Source organism: Macrobrachium rosenbergii, chromosome 36 (genome assembly GCF_040412425.1).
Source record: "Macrobrachium rosenbergii isolate ZJJX-2024 chromosome 36, ASM4041242v1, whole genome shotgun sequence".
NCBI lineage: Eukaryota > Metazoa > Arthropoda > Malacostraca > Decapoda > Palaemonidae > Macrobrachium > Macrobrachium rosenbergii.
Window position 1 is genome coordinate 17,716,418 of NC_089776.1, and position 20,352 is coordinate 17,736,769.

Here is a 20,352-nt window from a genome sequence, read left to right on the forward strand (position 1 = left end):
ACCACACTCTGCAAAACTGCAGGATCTACCCATGTAAAACAAACAAAAATGGTGGGGATCTACCAATACAAGACAAAGTGGCCACATACCCACTTACATCCTTCACATCTCCATCAGTCACTTTCCTGGTTTACAATCAAGGTATAAAACGACACAAACGTCTCATATACAAAAGTGGAAAGAAGAAAAGTTTCAACTGTCAAGTCAGTAAAATACAGTAATACACATCTGTCATCTGCCACAGCCAAGGAAAAATTGTTGCCTCATGTCAGGTGAGTGGGAATTCCATCCACTCATTTGCCAGTTCAGTAAGGCCTAAAGTAGTGAACAGGTACATGTGCTGTCAAGCCAGTAGAATCCTAAGGGTGGTGGTGGTGAGCCATGGATGAGCAGGGAGCAGCATGATTGTGAGCAAGCAGACTGTCCTGGTACTGGTGAGTGCCGAGCAGAGACCTGACACATATGAACCACATTTGAATTCAGGCTGCCCAGGGACCATAAAAACACCAAGCAAAAGGTTAGCTCTGGATCAACCAGGTGTCTTTCTGGCTAAACACTGGTGGATGAGGTGGATGCAGTCCTCTTGTTCAAGAGATAATAGGCTGGGACAGGATAGCAAATGTGCTTGGTAAGACCCAAGCCAGCCCTGCCAACATTGGATGGGTCACCTATGGGTGGCTAAACACCGTTGCTTTCTAGAGATGAAGGTGAAGATGCAGATGAGGAGAATGAGGTGGAAGAACAGCACTTGCAATCCTTCCACTTGCTCCTAGATCATACCTTGCTTGCCTCTAATGCTGTAGGACTGGAAAATTCCTAGTATAAAAGCAGACAAGTCAGTGGAAATGGTGGGAGAGACCAGCCCAGGTACCCAGCTCACCAGCACAGGAGAGCATATGTTAGGCTCCTGCCTAATAACATGTACCCTTCCTGGACCAATGGAGAGCTGGATGGGGAGAGGATGTGTGAAAAAGCACAGCAGAGGTGGGAAGAAAAGAAATCACCAGAGGATTGTTCCCATGTGAAGAAGCAGGTGAATGTTTATCTACTGTACCTCTCCCACTGTGAGGGAGACCACTCAACACAATCCTAACAGGGAAGAGATGATAACAAACACTACCCCTACAAGAAGAACAATACCTATATGGATCAATTATTAGAGGAGACATAAAATGCCCACACATGTGCTCTAGTCCCTCGCAACGCCTTTACAAGTTTTTCTCCATTTACTAGAGATGTCTTCACTGGGTGTCAGCCACAGAAAAAGCACTTGGTGATGGCAGGTGAGTGAGGGGTATATCTTCACTTCCCCCAAACCACCAGTTAACTACCATATATTTCTGTGTATAAGACGACCTTTAAATCCTAAATTTCACCCGTAAAAATTGGGGGTCATCTTATACTACTTATTCTAAAAATAAAACCTTGAATTCTATGTGATGTTTATTGGTAGGCTAGCCTCGACCTTGGTGCGATGACCACTGACACACGTGAAAAGATTCACATTATGAAATAAACTGATAATAAAGGTAATAAAAACATTTTTACCTTATATATTATCGGCATATCTCATAATAAATAGTCTATTCAAGGAATAATTCCATATCAATGAAATCAACTTTTATCTATGCGAGCCCAAATGAGAAAATGTAAACATCAAGTTACAGTTGCACTAACAGCAACCTTTATCTTACAGTAACCTTTCAAAAATTTTAATAGTAGTCTAACTACGGTAGTGATAACATTAAGGATAACATAATACAGGCAGTCCCCGGATATCGGCGGGGTTCCTTTCCCGATGGTGTGACGACAACCGAAAATCGCCACTAACCGAAAATCGGCGATAATGGTGATCAGCGCTGCCAATAAGAGGCGATCACTGCCAATAACTGGTTATCAGCGACGAAAATCTGGTTATCGTCATCGCTAGAAAGTTCTGTACTGTATATGTAATTTGTAAGGATCCTTGTATCTACAATGATATAACAATGTCCCCTGTATCAACTGTTTATTACACCTCTTCTGGATTATGATGTCAAAATGCTTATAGCATCCACATCTTCATCACCTAAGAAGAATGGCTTTGAGTGGTGATGGTCTGCTTCCTATCAGTAATTTTGACCATAGCAAGATTACTTGCTTAAGCAACTTTATGAGCTATACTGAATTATGAAAATTCTACAATCAACTTTTGCAACCAATTCTTTTGAGTCAAGAAGTGTAAAATACTCATCATCATCTATAGAACACTGTCCAGTAGTGGAGACCTTTGGTTTTTTAGTGTAAAACATTTAGTAGACTGGGTTAAACAATGGCTGTATCATACCTCAGGACAACAATGTTGCAGAATAAGCTTATTGTTTTTGGCGTCATTTGTTAATAATAATAACAATAATAATAATAATAATAATAATAATAATAATAATAATAATAATAATACAGTAATAATAAAACAGGTTTTGACATACGAAAAGCCTATTTTTGGTAGTCGCTATTGAGTCCTCAAGGAGGTACCTTCCATGGTCTACCAGAGCTCCATGGTGACCAAACTAATATCGAAGAATTCTCTTCTAGTTGGTCTTTTCAGCCAGGTATTGAGTTGTAATGATTAAAATTATAACACATGATAGAGTATATAATGGACTCAAAGATAAGAGGGCACATTCCCTTATCTTCAGCGAAGCTGAACCCAATTTTTCCAACGTCAAAAGAACCTGCAGGAAAGAGAAGTGACTATTGTGCACGAGCATCCACCCTCTTGTTTACAACCGGGCCATTAAAAACTAAGAAGCCATTACTCTTTGTTGGTCAATGCAGGATGATCCCCTGCCCAAATTCCATGCCTTTCCGTCAGGGAAGTGGAAGGGTTTTGAGGACTCAACAGCGACTACCAAAAATAGGTTTTTCCTAAGTCAGAACCTGTTTTTTGATAGCATAGTCGCTTGTTTTGTCCTCAAGGAGCTTTACAAAGAAACTGACAGATGACAAAAAAGGCTTAAGCTCTCAATTTTTAATCCCAACACCCCAAAGGAAAAAACATTTCTGGTGCTAGGCCAAGCCACAGATTTCAAATCCCATTCTTTATTCCAAATACTCTTCAGGTTTTGGTACCAAAGAACAAGAAACTATACACAAACTTACATTTTAGGATGTAGTTCTACAGTGGCTTACCTAAGCATGCTGGGTTTGTTTGCAGTACTGTCGCCCTTCTCCCAGCGATAGTTAGCATACTCACAGTCAATAAGATCTCTGGTTTTCTGCCATAGCATCTAGGGGTTAAGACTAACCATGCCAACCACTGATACACAGTGTAGTCAAATTTCCGATCACGTAGCAATAATTTAACTGATGACCACCCTGTACATTCGGAGACTTCTTCGAAAGAGACATTTCTGAAGAAGGCCAAGGATGTACTTACTTTCATAATATCATGTGACCCAGGAAAGGAGTGTGGATTTGCCATTTTAATGAGACAGCCACCAGCTCCAGGAAATTGATATAAGAATTCCTCAGAGTAGCTGATCACCTTCCTGCCACCTAATATCCTCCCAACCTGTCAACAAGCATCTGCGTGTATTGTCACTCATACAGACGGAGGAGTCAGGGTGACCTGTTTTGCCAAAGATTCCTTCCGGATCCAAGGCTGAAGTATCTCCCCAACTTTTTTAATCTTTTGATGATGTCGGTCTCGCACCTTTTTTCTTGCATGCGATAACCAGAATTTGTTCACACTTTTAGTTGCAATCTAAGTATTGGATCTATTACAGTGAACCCCCCGTATTCGTGGGGGATGCGTCCCACACCCCCATGCGAATAGGTCGAATCTGCGAATGCTTAAAACCCATCTAAACACACTTAGAACTGCCCATTTTGATAGCTTAAACCAAGAAAAACCCTGTAAAAATGCTTATACCTGAGTATTTTAATAGTTTTATCACAAAAAGTGCATTTATTCATGAAAATTATATGAAAATACAGTAATTAGTGAATATTTCTCAGTGAAAAATACCGCGAATGGGCGAATTTTCCATGAATGATGGGTAGATATGTTCCACAGAGAAACCTGTGAATGCGTGAGTCCGCGAACCATGAGAACGCGAATACGGGGGGTTTACTGTACTGATGCAAACTGCAGCAGACCCATCATATGTTCTAATTGCCATCTGGAAACTCTGGGCTGTGCAAGGAACCTTTTGAGGACTTGCCTTACTCTGTTTTGAGTATGATGGGGAGAGACAACAGTCCATAAAGAGCATCCCAACACAGTCCCAGCCACTGAAAGCGTCTGCTGGGTGTGAGGCGGGATTTTTTCCAATTTATTATAAAACCTTTTGACTACAGTCTGTTGACCATTGCTCTTAGGTTTTTCAAGCACTTTTCTTGTGGGCCCCCAGATCAACCAGTTGTCTAGGTAGGCTATTAATTCTACTTCTTTTTTGTGTGAGTTCTCGAACAAATACTGTTGTTAATTTTGTAAAATATTCTTTAGGCAATGTTTAGCTCTAAGGGCATGACTGAATCTGTACATATCTTTCCCTATCTGGAACCTTAGGAAGGGGCAGTTAAAAACTAAAACTTTTAACTGGAACTTAATGTTAAGTGCTTATCTTGCTATTTTTGATGTTTCCATGATCCTCAATAATGAAATCGGAGAAAAAAGTAGATTTTTTTCGAAGCACTGGTAATGATGTGAACTGTTCGCTATAGACCAAAAGAGTTATGGTTCCTTGGTCTTTAATGGCCCGCTTGTAAACAAGAGGGCGGACGCCCTTGTGCAATAGTCACTTCTTTCTTGCAGGTTCTTTTGATGTTGGAAAAACTGGGTTCAGCTTCGCTGAAGATAAGGGAAAGTGCCCTCTTATCTTTGAGTCCATTATATACTCCATCATTTGTTACAATGTTAATCATTACGGCACAATACCTGGCCAAAAAGAACTATGGCACAATACCTAGCCAAAAAGAACAACTAGAAGAGAATTCTTTGATATTAGTTTGGTCACCATGGAGCTCTGGTAGACCATGGAAGTTAACTACTTGAGGAGGAAACAAGCGACTAAGCTATCAAAAAGGTTTTATTTTGCATAAAATACACTGGAGTGAATTCTATATATAAAAGTTAACCTAAAAATACTAAAAGTAGATACAAAAAAATTACAGGTTTAATACATGTGCATTTAACAATATCAAGCCCTCCTTATCCTAAAAACAAAATTATCATTGATCATCAGCATGTTAGTAAGGTTTTTTACCATATTGTTACTTGATGCCTTCATTCTATCTAAGAAGCTCACCTCCGCTTTGCATCTTATCTCATTAAATGGTTGGTATACCAAGCTGAACGCAAAAATGGGAAATGCTAGATCGCGATGTCAAGTTAAACAACCTTCTGATACTATTATTAAACACACTCTTAACTTGGCAAGGCTTGACATCTTTACTTTAAAAGCTAGGGATACAAAATGAAAGGACACGCAAAAAATCTTGAATAGAAAGCATTAAACATCAGCTGTGCATTCTGAGAAGTTTTGCAGTAGCATATTTGCTCTAATGCACAAACCCCTACACAAGTTTGCAACATGATATTCATCATTGTTATTGGAGGTGAGGGTGAAACCCAAATACTTAATTTCTTTTTCATATTCAATTGCAACACCATTAATGTTAACATGATTTTGTGGCAGTTCATTGTTCTTGCAATTGCTGAGAACCATACATTTAGTCTTTTGAGCAATTACATTTAATTTCACGGAATTTATGTATTTAGAGCACTCATCAACCAGGTACTGCAAACCACTCAGCGATGGACAAAACATAACAATATCATCAGCATAAATTATATGGTTGGCAATCTCACTACACAGGACGCTGCCAATTTTGTGACTACTTAGCTTTTCCAATACACCATCCATATACAGTATAAGCTGAAAAGATGGGGTGATAGCATAGAGCACTGTTTTACTCCACAAGTAACACTAATTCTTCCGATATATCCTTGAGCCATTTTACATTCATGTTATGGGTTGAATACCAGTACTGTAAAATATATTAACAATATAAGCTAGAAAACCCCTTTTTAGCATTACAGTATTTCAAATAAATATTTATGACATATTGTCATATGCCTTCGACATATCCATAAAACAAGAATATACATGTGTACTGCATCTATTGTATTCAATAGACGCATTTTTCAGAATAGTTATGGCAATCTCAGTTCCATGTTTTGCCTTATATGCAAACTGATGATCTGAAGTAGGCAAGAAAGCTGGACATTTATCAGTAATAACTGCCTCCAATACCTTTGACAAAACTGTTGAGAGAGAAATTGGTCTACATATTACTTAAACTGTTGATGTCTCCATTTTTATCCTTAATGACAGGAACAATCATAATTCTCAACAACTCTTCAAGAAGAAGTGAGTGACCAAAACAACAATTAAAAAGTATAAACTCAATAAAATGCACAACACAGGGTGGGTGCATACAAGGTGTTCAGCAGTTAACCCATCATGGCCAGGACTGTTATTTGCATTTATTTCTTTAACTGCCCTTTTTACATCATCAACTGTGACTTCAGTATGACCACGCCTGGATAGGAGTGGATTTACAATGCGAATCATCATTAAATATCACCTTATAGTGGCTGCTCCACAAGTCACAAATAGCATTACTTCCAGAAGCATTAGTTCTTTGTTGGAGGGGTGGGTAGAGTTCTTGGCTAGCACGCTGTTGGGCCAGCGTTCGACTCCCCTACCAGCCAGTGAAGAATTAGAGAAATTTATTTCTGGTGACAGAAATTCATTTCTCGTCATAATGTGGTTCAGATTCCACAATAAGCTGTAGGTGCCGTTGCTAGGTAACCAGTTGGTTCTTAGCCATGTAAAATAAATCTAATCCTTCAGGCCAGCCCTAGGAGAGCTGTTAATCAGCTCAGTGGTCTAGTTAAACTAAGATATACTTAACTTTTCCAGAGGCATTTTCAACACATTCAGGTAGCTTAGATTTAATATTTTTCTTCTTGTTAATTTCCTTCCAAAAAATTCTTGATCTCCCTTTTAAATTATTCATAATCTTCCCATTTACAATGTTTTTCCTTTGCCTTTTACAGTATTCCAAAGCCCACTTAAAACATAGTCTTGAACACGTCATTTCCCAGTACAGGCAGTAACCGGTTATCAGCAGGGGTTCCGTTCCGATGGCATGGGGATAAGCGAAAATTGGCATTGAGGCCTCTGTAAGGTACGTATTGGTGCCAATACCCGCTTATTGGCGCCGATAAGCAGAAATCAGTGCATATCGGATTTTCATCGCTGGACAAATGCTGAAAAACAAGATTGCCAATAACCAAGCCCACCAATAACTGGGGGGGACTGCTTGTATATGGGACCATAGCGTGGTTTACCATTGTCCCTCCACCATTTACAACTGTCTCTTACCTCTCTGTGATGGTCATCTACCAATTCATTCCACCCAAGGATCTTCTCATAATTAGGTTTTGACTGTAATGCACTATCAGATGACAATAAGGCTGTAATAATATTATTATAATAATCACGTATTAATGATCTGTGTACCAGACTTCAACACACAGGATCTCAGCACGAAAAGGATTCATATGGCAAAGGAATGCACTTTAATGAATTTTCTGTTTTAAAATAATAGTAATTTTTATTACGACCAGTATAATTTATCGAATTATTCAGTTCTAAAGTTGTCACAGGTGTCTGATAGGACAAGTCAATGGAAACACATAATGCATCATGGTCAAATCCAATTAGGTTATGATTCACTTGGATCCGCTGAAACTTCCCCATCAGAGATAAGGGGCAAACAACATGATCTAGCAACCGAGTGTGGCCCGTGGCATCACTCACTCAAGTGAAAGTGTCCTGTGGCAACAACTGCACATCAGCTACACTATACTTATATTCATTGCAAAATTGAATAAGCTCTTCACCAAATCTTGACTGCAGATGGGCACTGAAGTCACCAATAGTAATTACACAGTTATTAATGTGATCTCTCATAAGACAGTGTATCTTAGCTAAATAATCTATGTACTCTTCCATATTTTCCCCATTATCAAATAAATGGAAGTTAACATCTGATGATATGGAAATGCATTACCTTGAAATCTAACTTTATTTTAGAAATTATCTTACATTTAATTTCTTCTAACCCTGCCTATTTTTTATCTGCACGATAATTCTATTCTATGAGAGGTCTCCAGTTGAGATAATTACCATCATGGCTTGCTTTGCAAGTGTAATGCTAAGACATTCACAATGTTGAAAGTAGGATAAATGCAGTTGCAGCATCACAAGGTATAAGATTGAGGAGGTTGGCACAACTGCCAATTAAATATGGAATCACTTAAAAACACAGAGCAATACTTTGGTGATGGGTCATTAATCTCTCGCCCTGTCCTGTTTTCAAAACTCTTCTTAATAAAACTCCCCTCTTGCTATTCATTTTAATGTAAACATTGAGGAAGAACACTGTTCAGCTGTTTGAAAGTCTTTGTTTTCATCTTTTACAAACAGTACAAATTATCTGTATCACTGTGGATTTTTCTATAACATAATAATAATAATAATAATAATAATAATAATAATAATAATAATAATAATAATAAATCAACTGACCTGAAAGCAGTGATGTAAGAGATGTCTCTTGTCCACAACTTTGAGCATGCGGGCAAGAACATCCAGATCACAGAGCTCTTCTCGAAGTTGCGATAGACATCCATATTCATATAACTGTGGAAAATAAGTTTTAATATAAAATACGCAGTACATAAAACTCCCTCATTAGTAGACAAACTATCAGAAGACATAGTATATGTAGTTATAAAAACTTTAAATTTTGAATATTAACAAACAAAATATATACACTACACACATTTTTCTTTTGAATGGTTTTAAAAATTTGATACATTTACATAAAAAAACTCCCACATTCAATGCTCACTTTAGCAGCCAGCAAGGATATTTCTTGGGAAAACATGGAATCATTAAAGATTTTAATAAGAAATACTAACAGCAATAATGAAAAGAAAACATGCTGCATCCCAGATCACTGGAGAGCATGATTAGATAAAAACTAAAACTTAGTATACAAAAGAGAAATGAAGATATTACCATTGGAGTATGGGTAATAAAGATTTCTGTTAGCATCTGTCACAAACAAAAGGAACTCATAATAAGAAAAATAACCAAAGACTCCAAAAAACTATGTGAGGATGACTAAGTAAGCACAAGACAGAACACTAATATGAGTTGTGGAATACATATGACAGATGTTATCACCAAAGGTGGAATTGACCGCAATTCATGATCTGCATGGAAAATAAAATTATCCTTCATGATGACTCAAGTATTGTTGTCCTACATATTTTTAAATTTTCATAATCCATTAATCCCATTCTCAAAGATGGTAAAGAACTGTGTTTTTTAGATGTCTGCTGCTTTTTATATACATATCAGCATTCCCCCCCAACTTTTCCAAAGATATGCCCTCACAAACCAGCATCAAATGGATTAAACACCTATAGACAAACTGCTGGGAGCTGGTTAATTAAAAGATTTATTTTTCCATCTTTAAACATTTACTTCCAAAAATGGTGGGAATGTTATCCATCATGGCACCTAAAAAATAATCTTAATTTTGTGTCACATTTGTAAACTGTACACTGTTTTGATATTTTTAGTCTTTTCACTAATTTTCCTGCCCAAAATATGTTACAACTACACTCTTTTCATCATTCTGAGCAATAGGCCAGCCATGTTCCTGATTTGGTTTTTAAATCCCTTCCACTTCACTATCACAACCCATACAGTACTGCCATTTACCAAGTCATAACCTAGTTTCTAATTTGTAGACAGAGGTTTCATTTTGCTGACACAAAGCATTCTTTGAAGGCTACTTCTATGACCGAGAGCAAACTTGCTGCAATCAGATACACGTTGGCAATGATTTCTAATTCAGCAACATACACTAGTTAAATGATATGTTCCTGGACTTTTACAAGGATATTCAGTAAATTGTTAGTTAAATTAGACTTTATTCTAAGGTCCTTTTCATAATTATAAAAATGACATTTTTATAAAAATAGTTTATATATACTTACCCAGTAATTACTTAGCTAAGGTTTCTAACTTGGTGCTTCATCTCTTTTGTTTATGTAGGTGACTAACCCCACCCACTTTGGCGTGAAAGAGAAAACAACTAAGCAAGAGCTTCACTTTTGTTTATGCTCTAAAATCCATGTGAGGAGAGGAGAGCAGGCTCCATTTGTAATTACTGGGTAAGTATATATAAAACTTTATTTTATTATATAAAAATGTCATTTCTATATGAGTAACTTACCCAGTAATTACTTAGCTGAATCCACATTGAAGGAGGGGATTCATGGACATCTTGTACTCTAGACATCAATAATGATAATGAAATGAGAACAGAAAAAATAGGCAATTGAAACAATGCTTGTTGTTTCTTACCTGGTGAAGAGCTGCTCAGGTAGATACTGCCTCTGGTTGATCTGAGTAGCGGCGTAACGGTATAGCCAAACTGAAGTGAGTGACTTCATAGCGGAGGAGTACTGCTAACGAAGAAAAAGTAAACTTTGCAACGCTCCGATCATTAACAAAGCCTGCAATAATATGCCCCTACACAATAAAAACAAAACCAGAGAAATAGTCACCTACACCACACATAAAAGGCACATATACTGTATAAATAAACAATCACTCTACATGAAAAAAAACTGGTGGGCACTCTAGGTACCTTGTACCCTCCAGGCATCCCATGAACTCTACACCTTGTCAAGGCGAAGAAAAAGCAGAAGTGTTGCTTTCCATGTTCCCTTCCCGAAAACCACGCCAGCCACGGAAAACGGTCCAAGTGTACTGCAGTCTTCGTAAGTCGTCTCCATGTCTTGCAAATAATGCATGGCAAAAACAGACCTACATTTCCAGAATGTAGTCTGTATGATTGAAGTGAGAGAGAGATTGTGCTTAAAAACAACTGATGTACCCACTGCTCTCATGTCGTGAGCTCTAACTTTTAGCCCATGCAGAACATTCTCTCCAATTTGAGTGTGCATTTCAAGAATCAGGTCTCTTACAAAAAAAGATAAATCGTTTTTAGATAGGCATGGACAGGTTCTTAACCGAACACAAAAGATTCCTTGCTGGGCCTCTAATCTTCTCTGTCCTCTTGATGTAATATTTAAGCACTCTTACTGGGCACAGACTTTTCTCCTCTTTCTCTGGACCCAGGATGTTCAATAAACCTTTACTAGCAAAAGAACAAGGCCATGGCTGTGAAGGATTCTTGTTTTTTGCCAAGAAGCCAAGGGCAAGGGAACAGACAACATCACCTTGAGAAAAACCTATCCTTCTGCCTACTGCATGAAGATCGACACTCTTCTCGCAGTGGCTAGAGCAACCAGAAAAATAGTCTCCTTAGTCAGATCCTTCAACATGATGAACTCATGGGTTCGAATCATGAGTCAGACAGCCACCTGAGGACTACATCTAATGACCAAGGGCATATCTCCTCCTTGTTAACCTTGGTTGTGTCAAAAGACTTAATAAGATCTGAGAGATCCTGGTTGGAAGAAATGTCTAAACCTCTGTGTCTAAAGACTGAGCTAAGCATAGCTCTATATCCTTTTATCATAGACAAAGAAAGGACCCTGGTGGATCTCAAGTAAATTAGAAAGTCCACCACTTGAGTTACTGTATAGTGGTTTTAGAAGTAAGATGTTATTCTTCTTACACCAAGGTCTAAACACTGCCCACTTCACCTGGTAGACTTTGTTAGTAGAATTTTGTCTACATTTAGAAATAGCTTCTGCCACAGCTCTTGAAAAGCCTTTCACTCACAAGAGCTGTGGATAGTCAAAACCCTGTCAGGGCCAGAGTGGATGTGTCCTGATAAAATGTCCTGTAATGAGGTTGTCTGAGTAGACTTGAGATTGCTCGAAGAAGGGGTGGGAAGTCTACTAGCAGCTAGAGAAGCTCTGGGAACCATTCTTTCCTCAGCCAGAAGGGAGCTATCAATGTCATCCTGGTGCTTTGATGCAATTAGAGGTTCTTTAGTACCTCCCTCACCATCCCGAATGGAGGGAAGGCATACACATCCAGGCCTGACCAATTTTGCATCATTGCATCAGTTGCCCAGGCTCGAGGGTTCAGAAAAGGTGAGCAGAACAGGGGGACAGTGGTTTCTGGGTGTCACAAACAAATCCACCATCGGTTCTCCCCACAACTTCCACAGGTCGGAGCATACCCGACGGTCCAGGGTCCACTCTGTCAGGAGAATTTGCTTATGATGACTGAGTTCATCTGCCAATATGTTGCACTTCCCTGAATGAATGGCCTTAACAGCTGGGCCTGGTTCTGATCTGACCCAAAGTAGAGACTCCTGGCTGTCTCACAAAGAGAGAATGAGTGAGTCCCATCCCCGGTCTTATATAAGGTAAGGCTCTTGTGTTGCCCAGCATGAACCATAACTACTTTGTCGTGTACTTCTCTTGCAAAATGTTGCAGTCCCAAATGGATCACTTTTAGTTCCTTGATGTTTTTGTAAGATTTTTCCCCTGTTGGGGCCAAACTCCTGAAACTTCTTTTCCCTCCAGGAGAGCTTCCCAACCTATGTCCGACGCGTCGGAGAAGTTTAGGTAGGGTTCACTGCTGAAAGTCTTTCCCTCCAAAAGTCTGCTTGCGGAGTTCCACCAACACAGGTCCTCCTTTATCTCTTGCGTTATTGGGAAAATGCACATATTCAGCCTTCCCAACCTCACAAACTGCTCGATCGACGACAGAGTGCCCAGAAGACTCATCCATTGAGTGGCTGAACACTTCTGCAGGGAAAGGAAAAGGTTGACTTTCTTCATACAGGCTTCTATTCTTTTGGGGGAGGGAGAAGCCTGAAAATTCTGAGGGTTGATCTTCATTCCCTAATACAGAATCTGTTGAGAGGGAGTCAGTTGGGATTTTTGAAGGTTTAACAGCAAACCTAGATCCTGAGTCAAAAGCAAAGTCCTTTGAAGGGCCTCCATGCTGCTCTCTCTTGTGGGCGAACATATCAACCAATCTTCCAGGTATGGGGAAATATTCACTCCCAGCAAATGAAGACAATTGGATAATGGGGCGAGAACTCGGGTGAACACCTGTGATGCTGTTGACACGCCGAAACATAGCACTCGAAACTGGAATACTTGATTTCCAAAAACGAATCTCAGATACTTCCTCGAGTCTTGCTTGATGGGAATGTGGAAGTAAGCATCTCTCATATCAAGAGATATCATCCAGTCCCCTCGATGAATGGATGATAGGACAGACTGAACTGTTTCCATACGAAACTTCGTTTCCCCTACATAAAAATCCTCCCATGCTCACCTGTGGTGCTGCACACAAAACATCAGCACTCGGCCTGGAATACTTGATCCTCCCGTCAGATACTTTTGCTGTTAATGTGGAAGTAAGCAAAAAGCCTGTCCCCTGAATAGATGATAAGACAGACTGAACTGTTTCCATGGAAACTTCGTTTTCGCTATGTAAAAGTTCTCCACCACATTCTCTCAATCCTCCCATTCTTCTTGAGGGACTTGGTATTCTCCACCACTTCTTCCGAGGAGAGACAACACTTCTTCATTGATCCTAGATGGAGTACGTCAAATTTGACGGAGAGCTGGATAAGGGGGGGTTTCTCTTTGAAGGGGATAGAATACCCTTCCCTTAATACTTCTATCACCCATTGATCTATTCCTTTTATTCTCCATTCCAAAAAAAGTTGGAGTCTGGCCCCAAGCACATGAAGGACTGAAGACTCACTTGCGGGTTGTAGGTTTGGTGGAGGGTCTCTTGGCTGCAAATGGGGTGAAACGTACAGAAGCTTGCGGTCTTGACTGCGATCTCTGCCTGCCGCCTCGAAAGGGTTGAGGCTGAAGAAGAAGCCACTTCTTCTACTGTTGTTTGGGGGGGAAAACTGCATACTATCCAAGGGTGAGAAGAGAAGACGTGATTTATGCGATGAAGTGATGCCCTTAGATATAAACAAAATCCAGAGTTCCCACTTCTTCAAAACCCCCATAGCATAAAGGGAAGAAATCTCCAAAGAACCATCTCTAATTGCTTTATTGGCGCAGGAGAGAACACTCCCCAGTCAACAGCAATATTCTGAGGGTGATCTGGATCTCTGATCTTCTTTGCCAAGGCCCATATGGACCAATCCAGAAAACTAAAAACTTCAAACACTTTGAACATGAGTAAATGGTCAATCTCCAATGCAGAGAATGTAGTCTTTGCCAAAGCAAAAGCCGACCTATGGGCCAAATCAACAAGACCAGAGAAGTCCCCTGGGAGGAGGCAGCCACTCCCAAGGAGGGGGCCTCTCCAGTCGCATATGACCTAAATCTCCGGGCCAAAAGGCAGAATACTAAAGCATGCCTTGCCCTGGCATCTTTTCTCCAAGAGCCAGAGATCCACTTCTCTCATAGCCTTCTTAGATGAAGAAGATAAAACCACTTTGTTAAGTCTAGATGAATCCCCGGGTAGGTCACTCATCATAAATGAGGAAGCCGGAGAAGAAACCTGGAAAATTATCTGCAATTCAGAAGAAATCTGGAAAAATTATCTTCCGATAAATAATTCAGAACTGTCGAATGGTGCCAAGAAGAAAACTTGGCGTTGACATGAGAAGTTAGGAGGTGAAGAAAACAGGAGTGGGCGCCAAACAATCCAGGCTCTCAAATGTAGGAGAGTGAGTTGGCATTGAAAGGTTCTTGGGTGTCAATCGACATGTGTGCACTACTGGGCACTTCTTATCTTCTGGGTGCTCAGCTACTAGTGAAAGCTTGGTCGCTACTGGGCACTTGACTATCAATGGGCGCTCAGCTGCCAAAGAGCGCTTGGCAGCCAAAGGGGCATCCTCGATCCCAGACAGGCCCTCGAAAGATGAACGTGAATGGCTGAAGAACTAGTCCTTTTGCTGGATACAGATGATAATCTGGAAGCTACTGGTTGAGAAAAACATTTGGGACTGTCCCACTTGCTGCACAACGGCTACGGACTACCAGATCATTCCCTGAACCTCTTGCTGCAAGACTAAGGGGGCTGGTCTCTGAGAGGCTCACGCCTTTTCAACGGACAAGATTCATTTGAGAATCTCCACTGGCGCCCGTGAGAAGGGCTAGAAACCCCCAAACTAGACGAGAGATAATGCGCACTAGGCACACCTTTTCAATGGCTGCCTTTGGTCAACATCTGGGATAACACAGGTGTGACTGAGGGGTGACTAGCCATGGGCAGACCCAACCAACCTCCCTTGGATCTCCAGTATGCCTCCTCCAAGGGCTGGGGGAGTATGGCAGTGACCTTTGCCTAGGAGCATCGGTCGGATGGGTGGCCACCTCCTCCACAAACACATCACTAGAACATCGAATCACTCAACTGTGCCACTGTGTTAGCAAGAAAATCAAACTTCTTGGAAAATTTTGATTCAAGACTGCCATAGTGATCCGGGTCAGGGGTGAAGGAACCAGGAGCAGAGATCGGTGGTGCAGGAGGAGGGCTGGAAGTAGGAGGAACCACTTTAGCAGGAGAAGGGAGAGAAGGAATATTAACCTCACTAGATTCCCGAGTCATGTCTAGAGTTGCTAATTTAACCTCAGCTCTAGCAGCTGCTTTTCTCTTACAATCCCTTTCTAACTTGGATAGGTGAGAAGTTAAAGTTCCATTCCTTTTGTCCCATTCACAGCATTCCTCAAAAGTCAAGTCAATTGAACAAATTTGTCCTCTGCATGTCGTACATAAGGTGTGTGAATCGTAAAATGACTTGGTCAAGCGAATATTACAACCTTTGCTGCAATATCTAATACTCAATGCACTAGAATCTGACATAGTTACTGGCTAACAGAGTAAAAAAAAAATAAAATAAAATTAAGTAAATCTCCTGGGAGGACAATAGTCAAAATCAGGAAAAGCAATATATATCAGTCAAACAATACAAATCCGAAAGCTACCAAGCCAAAAATACACCACCAAAAGGTAAGAATTTCAAGCCAAAAACCAAAATCAAGCTGCTTTTCTTAACACTGTGTTGCTGTTAAGCTGGCAGAAACAAAAGTGAAGCTCTTGGTTTAGTTGTTTCTCTCTTTCAGCCCGAAAGTGGGCGAGGTTAGTCACCTACATAAACAAAAGACTATCGCTACCGCGAATTTCAAAATTGAAGCTGCCATCGAGTTAGAAACTCAGCCATGTAATTACTGTACTGGGTAAGTTACTTATATAAAATGTTGTATTTTTTTACTTCACAACTGACATTCTTATGATAAAATAGTTTTATACCGTATATACTTACCAAGTAATTACAAAGCTATAGGTTTTCAAACCACGGCGAGAAGAACCCTAAAAGGGTTCAGAGGTCTGGTTAAACAAATCGTTTATATCTAACTCAAACCACGGCAGCCTAAAAATTCAAAATTCAATAGCAATCAGTTGTTTTGTGTAGGTGATGAGACCCTGAACACTTTCGTTTGTGCCGTGATGTCTATGCAAGGAAAGGAGGGAGGGCTCCGATCATGTAATTACTTGGTAAGGATACATAAAACTTTATCATAAAAAGGTTATTTTTATGTAAGTAACTTACCAAATAATTACATAGCTGATTTCACACTGTGAGGAGGTGGGATACATGGATATATTTATTTTAAAAAATTAAGGAAAGTAATGAACCTGAAACAGAAAAGTTGCTAGCATTGAACAAATGCTTGTTGATTCCGTACCTGTTAAGAGAGCTGCTACAGGTGGATACTGCCTCTGGTCGGTGCTCATCTTAACCTGTAGTGGGCATGGTGGTAAGCCAAGGGTCGCCCCTACATTAGTGGAAACTTTGTAGCAAGGGAAGTTCACCGTATGCTAGCAAAGTTTAAAAATATGCCCTTGCCCTGGGCGTAGACCAGAATAAAAACAAACGCAGTCACCTACACTGTAATAAAACACCACATCCCAGACTGATAGAAAATGGTGGGTACTCTAGGTACATTATACCCCCAGGCTTCCCTTAAACTCAAAACCTTATATCAAGATAAGGAGACAGTAGAAGGACAGATAGTCCAGTATGCTTCCTTTCCCAACACCATGCCAGTCATGGATAAAGGTCCTAAAGTTCTACAATTTCAAAAACGGTTTCCACATCCTTGAGATAGTGTGAAGCGAAGACAGACTTACATCTCCAAAAAGTCGATTGTGGAGTACAGTGGACAGTGACATGTTATGCCTAAATGCCAGAGATGTCGCAACTGCCCTAATCTTATGAGCCTTTAACCTTAACTGAAGGTAGGGTGTCCTCTTGAATCTGAGTGTGCTTCAGAGATCAAATCTCTCAGGAAAAAGGAGATGGCATTCTTTGAAAGAGGACTAAACGGGTTCCTTACATAACACCAGAGGTTGTTACAAGGTCCTCTGATCTTTTCTGTTCTATGCAAGTAGTACCTGAGAGCTCTAATAGGGCAAAGGAGCCTCTCTTCTTCTTCTGGGCTAAGAATATCCATTAGGTTCCTAATAGTGAAAGAACAAGGCCAGAGTGGAAGGATCTTTGTTCTTGGCAAGGAACCCAAGAAAGAAGGAGCAGACTGTGTCTCCTGGTGAAAGGCCACTCTTTTGTCTACTGCTTGTAGCTCAATAATATGCTTGGCGGTAGCCAATGCCACCAAGAAGAGTGTCTTCTTGATAAAGTTTCTGAGAGAGACAGAATGGAGCAGCTCGAAAGAGGGACCTGAGAGCCATTTGAATGATACAGCACATCCAAATTCAAAGAGACGCAACTAGAACTCTTTTCCTTTGATGTCCATCGACTTATACCCTTTGATAGTAGAGGTTGATAACTTCCTGACATACCTCAAGAATAACAAGAAGTCGGCAACCTGACTTATAGTTGTCTCTGAAGAAGAGATGTTATGGCGGTTGCACCATCTTCTGAAAACTGTCCACTTGGACTGATAGAGCTTGCTAGAAGACAGTTGCCTGCATCTCACAATTGCCTCTGCAGCCTGTCTCGAAAACCCTTTTGCTCTGACGAGGCTCCTGACAGTCTGAAGCCTGTCAGGGCCAGAGCAGACAACCCCTGGTGGAACCTGGGAAGTGGGGTTGTCTGAGCAGTGACTGTTTTTGTGGCAGGAGCCTTAGAAAATCGACCAACAGTCGGATCAGGTCTGAAAACCACTCCTTGTTGGGCCAAAAGGGAGCACCTAGAGTCATGGAAATGTTCTGATGCAACGAAAATTTGTTTATTGCCTCCCTGATCATCCCGAAGGGAAGGATGGAGTAAACATCCAGGCCTGTCCAGTCCAAGAGCATGGCATCTGTCGCCCATGCAAGAGGTCTGGGACTGGGGAGCAGAAGTGAGGAAGACGGTGGTTCCTTGAGGTCACGAATAATAGGTCTATGGTCGGACTGCCCAATAACCTCCACAGATTGTCACATACTAAGGGGGTCTAATGTCCATTCTGTCGGTAGGACTTGCTTGAGACGGCTCAACTCATCTGCAATCCTATTCATTCTCCCTTGAATGAAGTGAGTGGTCAAAGTCACCTGGTTCTTCTCTGCCCAGAGAAGATCTCTCGCTGTCTCGTAGAGGGAAAAAGAGTGGGTGCCTCCCTGTTTGTGGATGTACACAAGTGTAGTGCTGTTGTCTGTGTGTTCTACTACCTTCTTGCCGCAAACTAGATTCAAGAAGGAATAAAGGCCCAGGTGAATAGCCTTCAGCTCCTTGACATTGATGTGGGAACTCTGCTGCTCTTTTGACCACTTTCTGGAAACTTCTCAGCCCTCCAGAAGAGCACCCCAACCTAGATCGATGTCGGAATAAAATTCTTGGTTGGGGCTCACTGGGAGAAGAGGCTTCCCCTCCTGAAGTCTTTCTTTGCATAACCAACATCGAAGTTCACTCTGATCTCTGATGTGATGGGGAAAACAAAGGAGTTTGGCTGATCCCTTCTGTTCCAGTTCGCTTTGAGAAAAAATTGCAAAGGTCTCATGTGCAGCCTGCCCAGCTTTACAAACTGTTCTACTGAGGCCAGAGTCCCCAAAAGACTCATCCACTAGACTGCTAAGAAGGACGGAATGGAGAGGAACTGTCAGACCGTCTGTAGGCAGGAGTCGACTCTTCTGGGGGACAGAAAACCCCGAAAAGTCCGTGAGTTCAGGATCATCCCCAAATAGGGAATCTCCTGTGTCGGTGTCATTAGAAATTTTTTCTTGTTGATTAAAATGCCTAACTCCTGTGTCAGGTGAAGAGTTTTCTTCAAGTCCTCTGCACACTTCTCCCATGAGGCATGGAGAAGCCAGTCATCTAAATACAGGCTGATGTTTATTCTGAGAAGATGGAGCCAATTCCTGAGAGGTGTGAGAATCCCGCGTAAACACTTGCAGTGCTGTCAACAGGCTGAAGCACAAGGCCCGAAACTGGAGAACCCTGCCCTGAAAAACAAAGCGCAGGAACTTCCTTGAGTCTGGATGTATGGGGACATGGAAGTAAGCGTCCTGCATACCCAATGCGATCATCCAGTCTCCCTGCTGTAGAGAAGACATGACTAAATGGAATGTCTCCATATGAAACTTCATCTTTATAACGAACAAACTGAGGGAGCTGACATCCAGAACAGATCTCCAGCCCCCAAACTCCTTGGGGACCACAAAAGGGCAGTTGTAAAAACCCTCTTAAGAGTAATTCTTGACTTCTTCCATAGCTCCCTTGAGAAGAAGGGATTTGACCTCTTGAGAAAGGGCCACAAACCTCTTGGAGTCCTCTGAGTAAGCAGTCAATGCAATCGGAGATGTTGCTAAAGGAGAAGTCTGGCTCCTACTGAGGCACGAAGGACCCAAGTTTCATTTCTTTCAGGTAGGTTTGAAAGATGGCTTCTTGATGGATCTCGAAGGGGGTTGTAAATTGGAGCGAGGTCTACCCTGGGGTTTTTGCTTTCCTCTGCGAAAGGGCCAAGGCTGTACAGGAATGAACAACTTAGGAACGAAGGCAGAAGGTTCTCTCGGACGCTTGGCGGACTGTGCAAGTACTGTAGATCGTTAGTAGACTTCTCCTGCAAGTCTGAAAGGATCTCTTTCACTGTGGCTTGTGGGAATGATGTCACGTCTAGGGGCGAGAAAAGGAGGGCTGACTTCTGGGTCAAGGTGACCCCTTTTGAGGTGAATGAACACTGCAACTCTCTCTTTTCAAGACTCCCATTGAGAAAAGAGAGGCACGCTCTGATGATCCACCCCTCAAAGCCTTGTTGGCACGAGACAGTACCCCTAACCAAGTCTGAGGAAAAGTCCTCTGCAAGGTCTG

At 41.2% G+C, this 20,352-nt stretch overlaps 1 protein-coding gene across 3 annotated transcripts in view; it reads right to left on the reverse strand.

Annotated features, from left to right (window-relative positions):
• The window catches only part of Pat1 (Protein interacting with APP tail-1), a 362,655-nt gene that overhangs the window by 99,832 nt on the left and 242,471 nt on the right, over window positions 1-20,352 (reverse strand). For all 3 annotated transcript variants that reach the window (XM_067080970.1, XM_067080971.1, XM_067080969.1), the window contains one exon: window positions 8,646-8,759. In XM_067080970.1, the coding sequence (XP_066937071.1) occupies window positions 8,646-8,693 (48 nt within the window). In that variant the 5' untranslated portion in view covers window positions 8,694-8,759. The remainder of the gene's footprint in view (window positions 1-8,645; window positions 8,760-20,352) is intronic.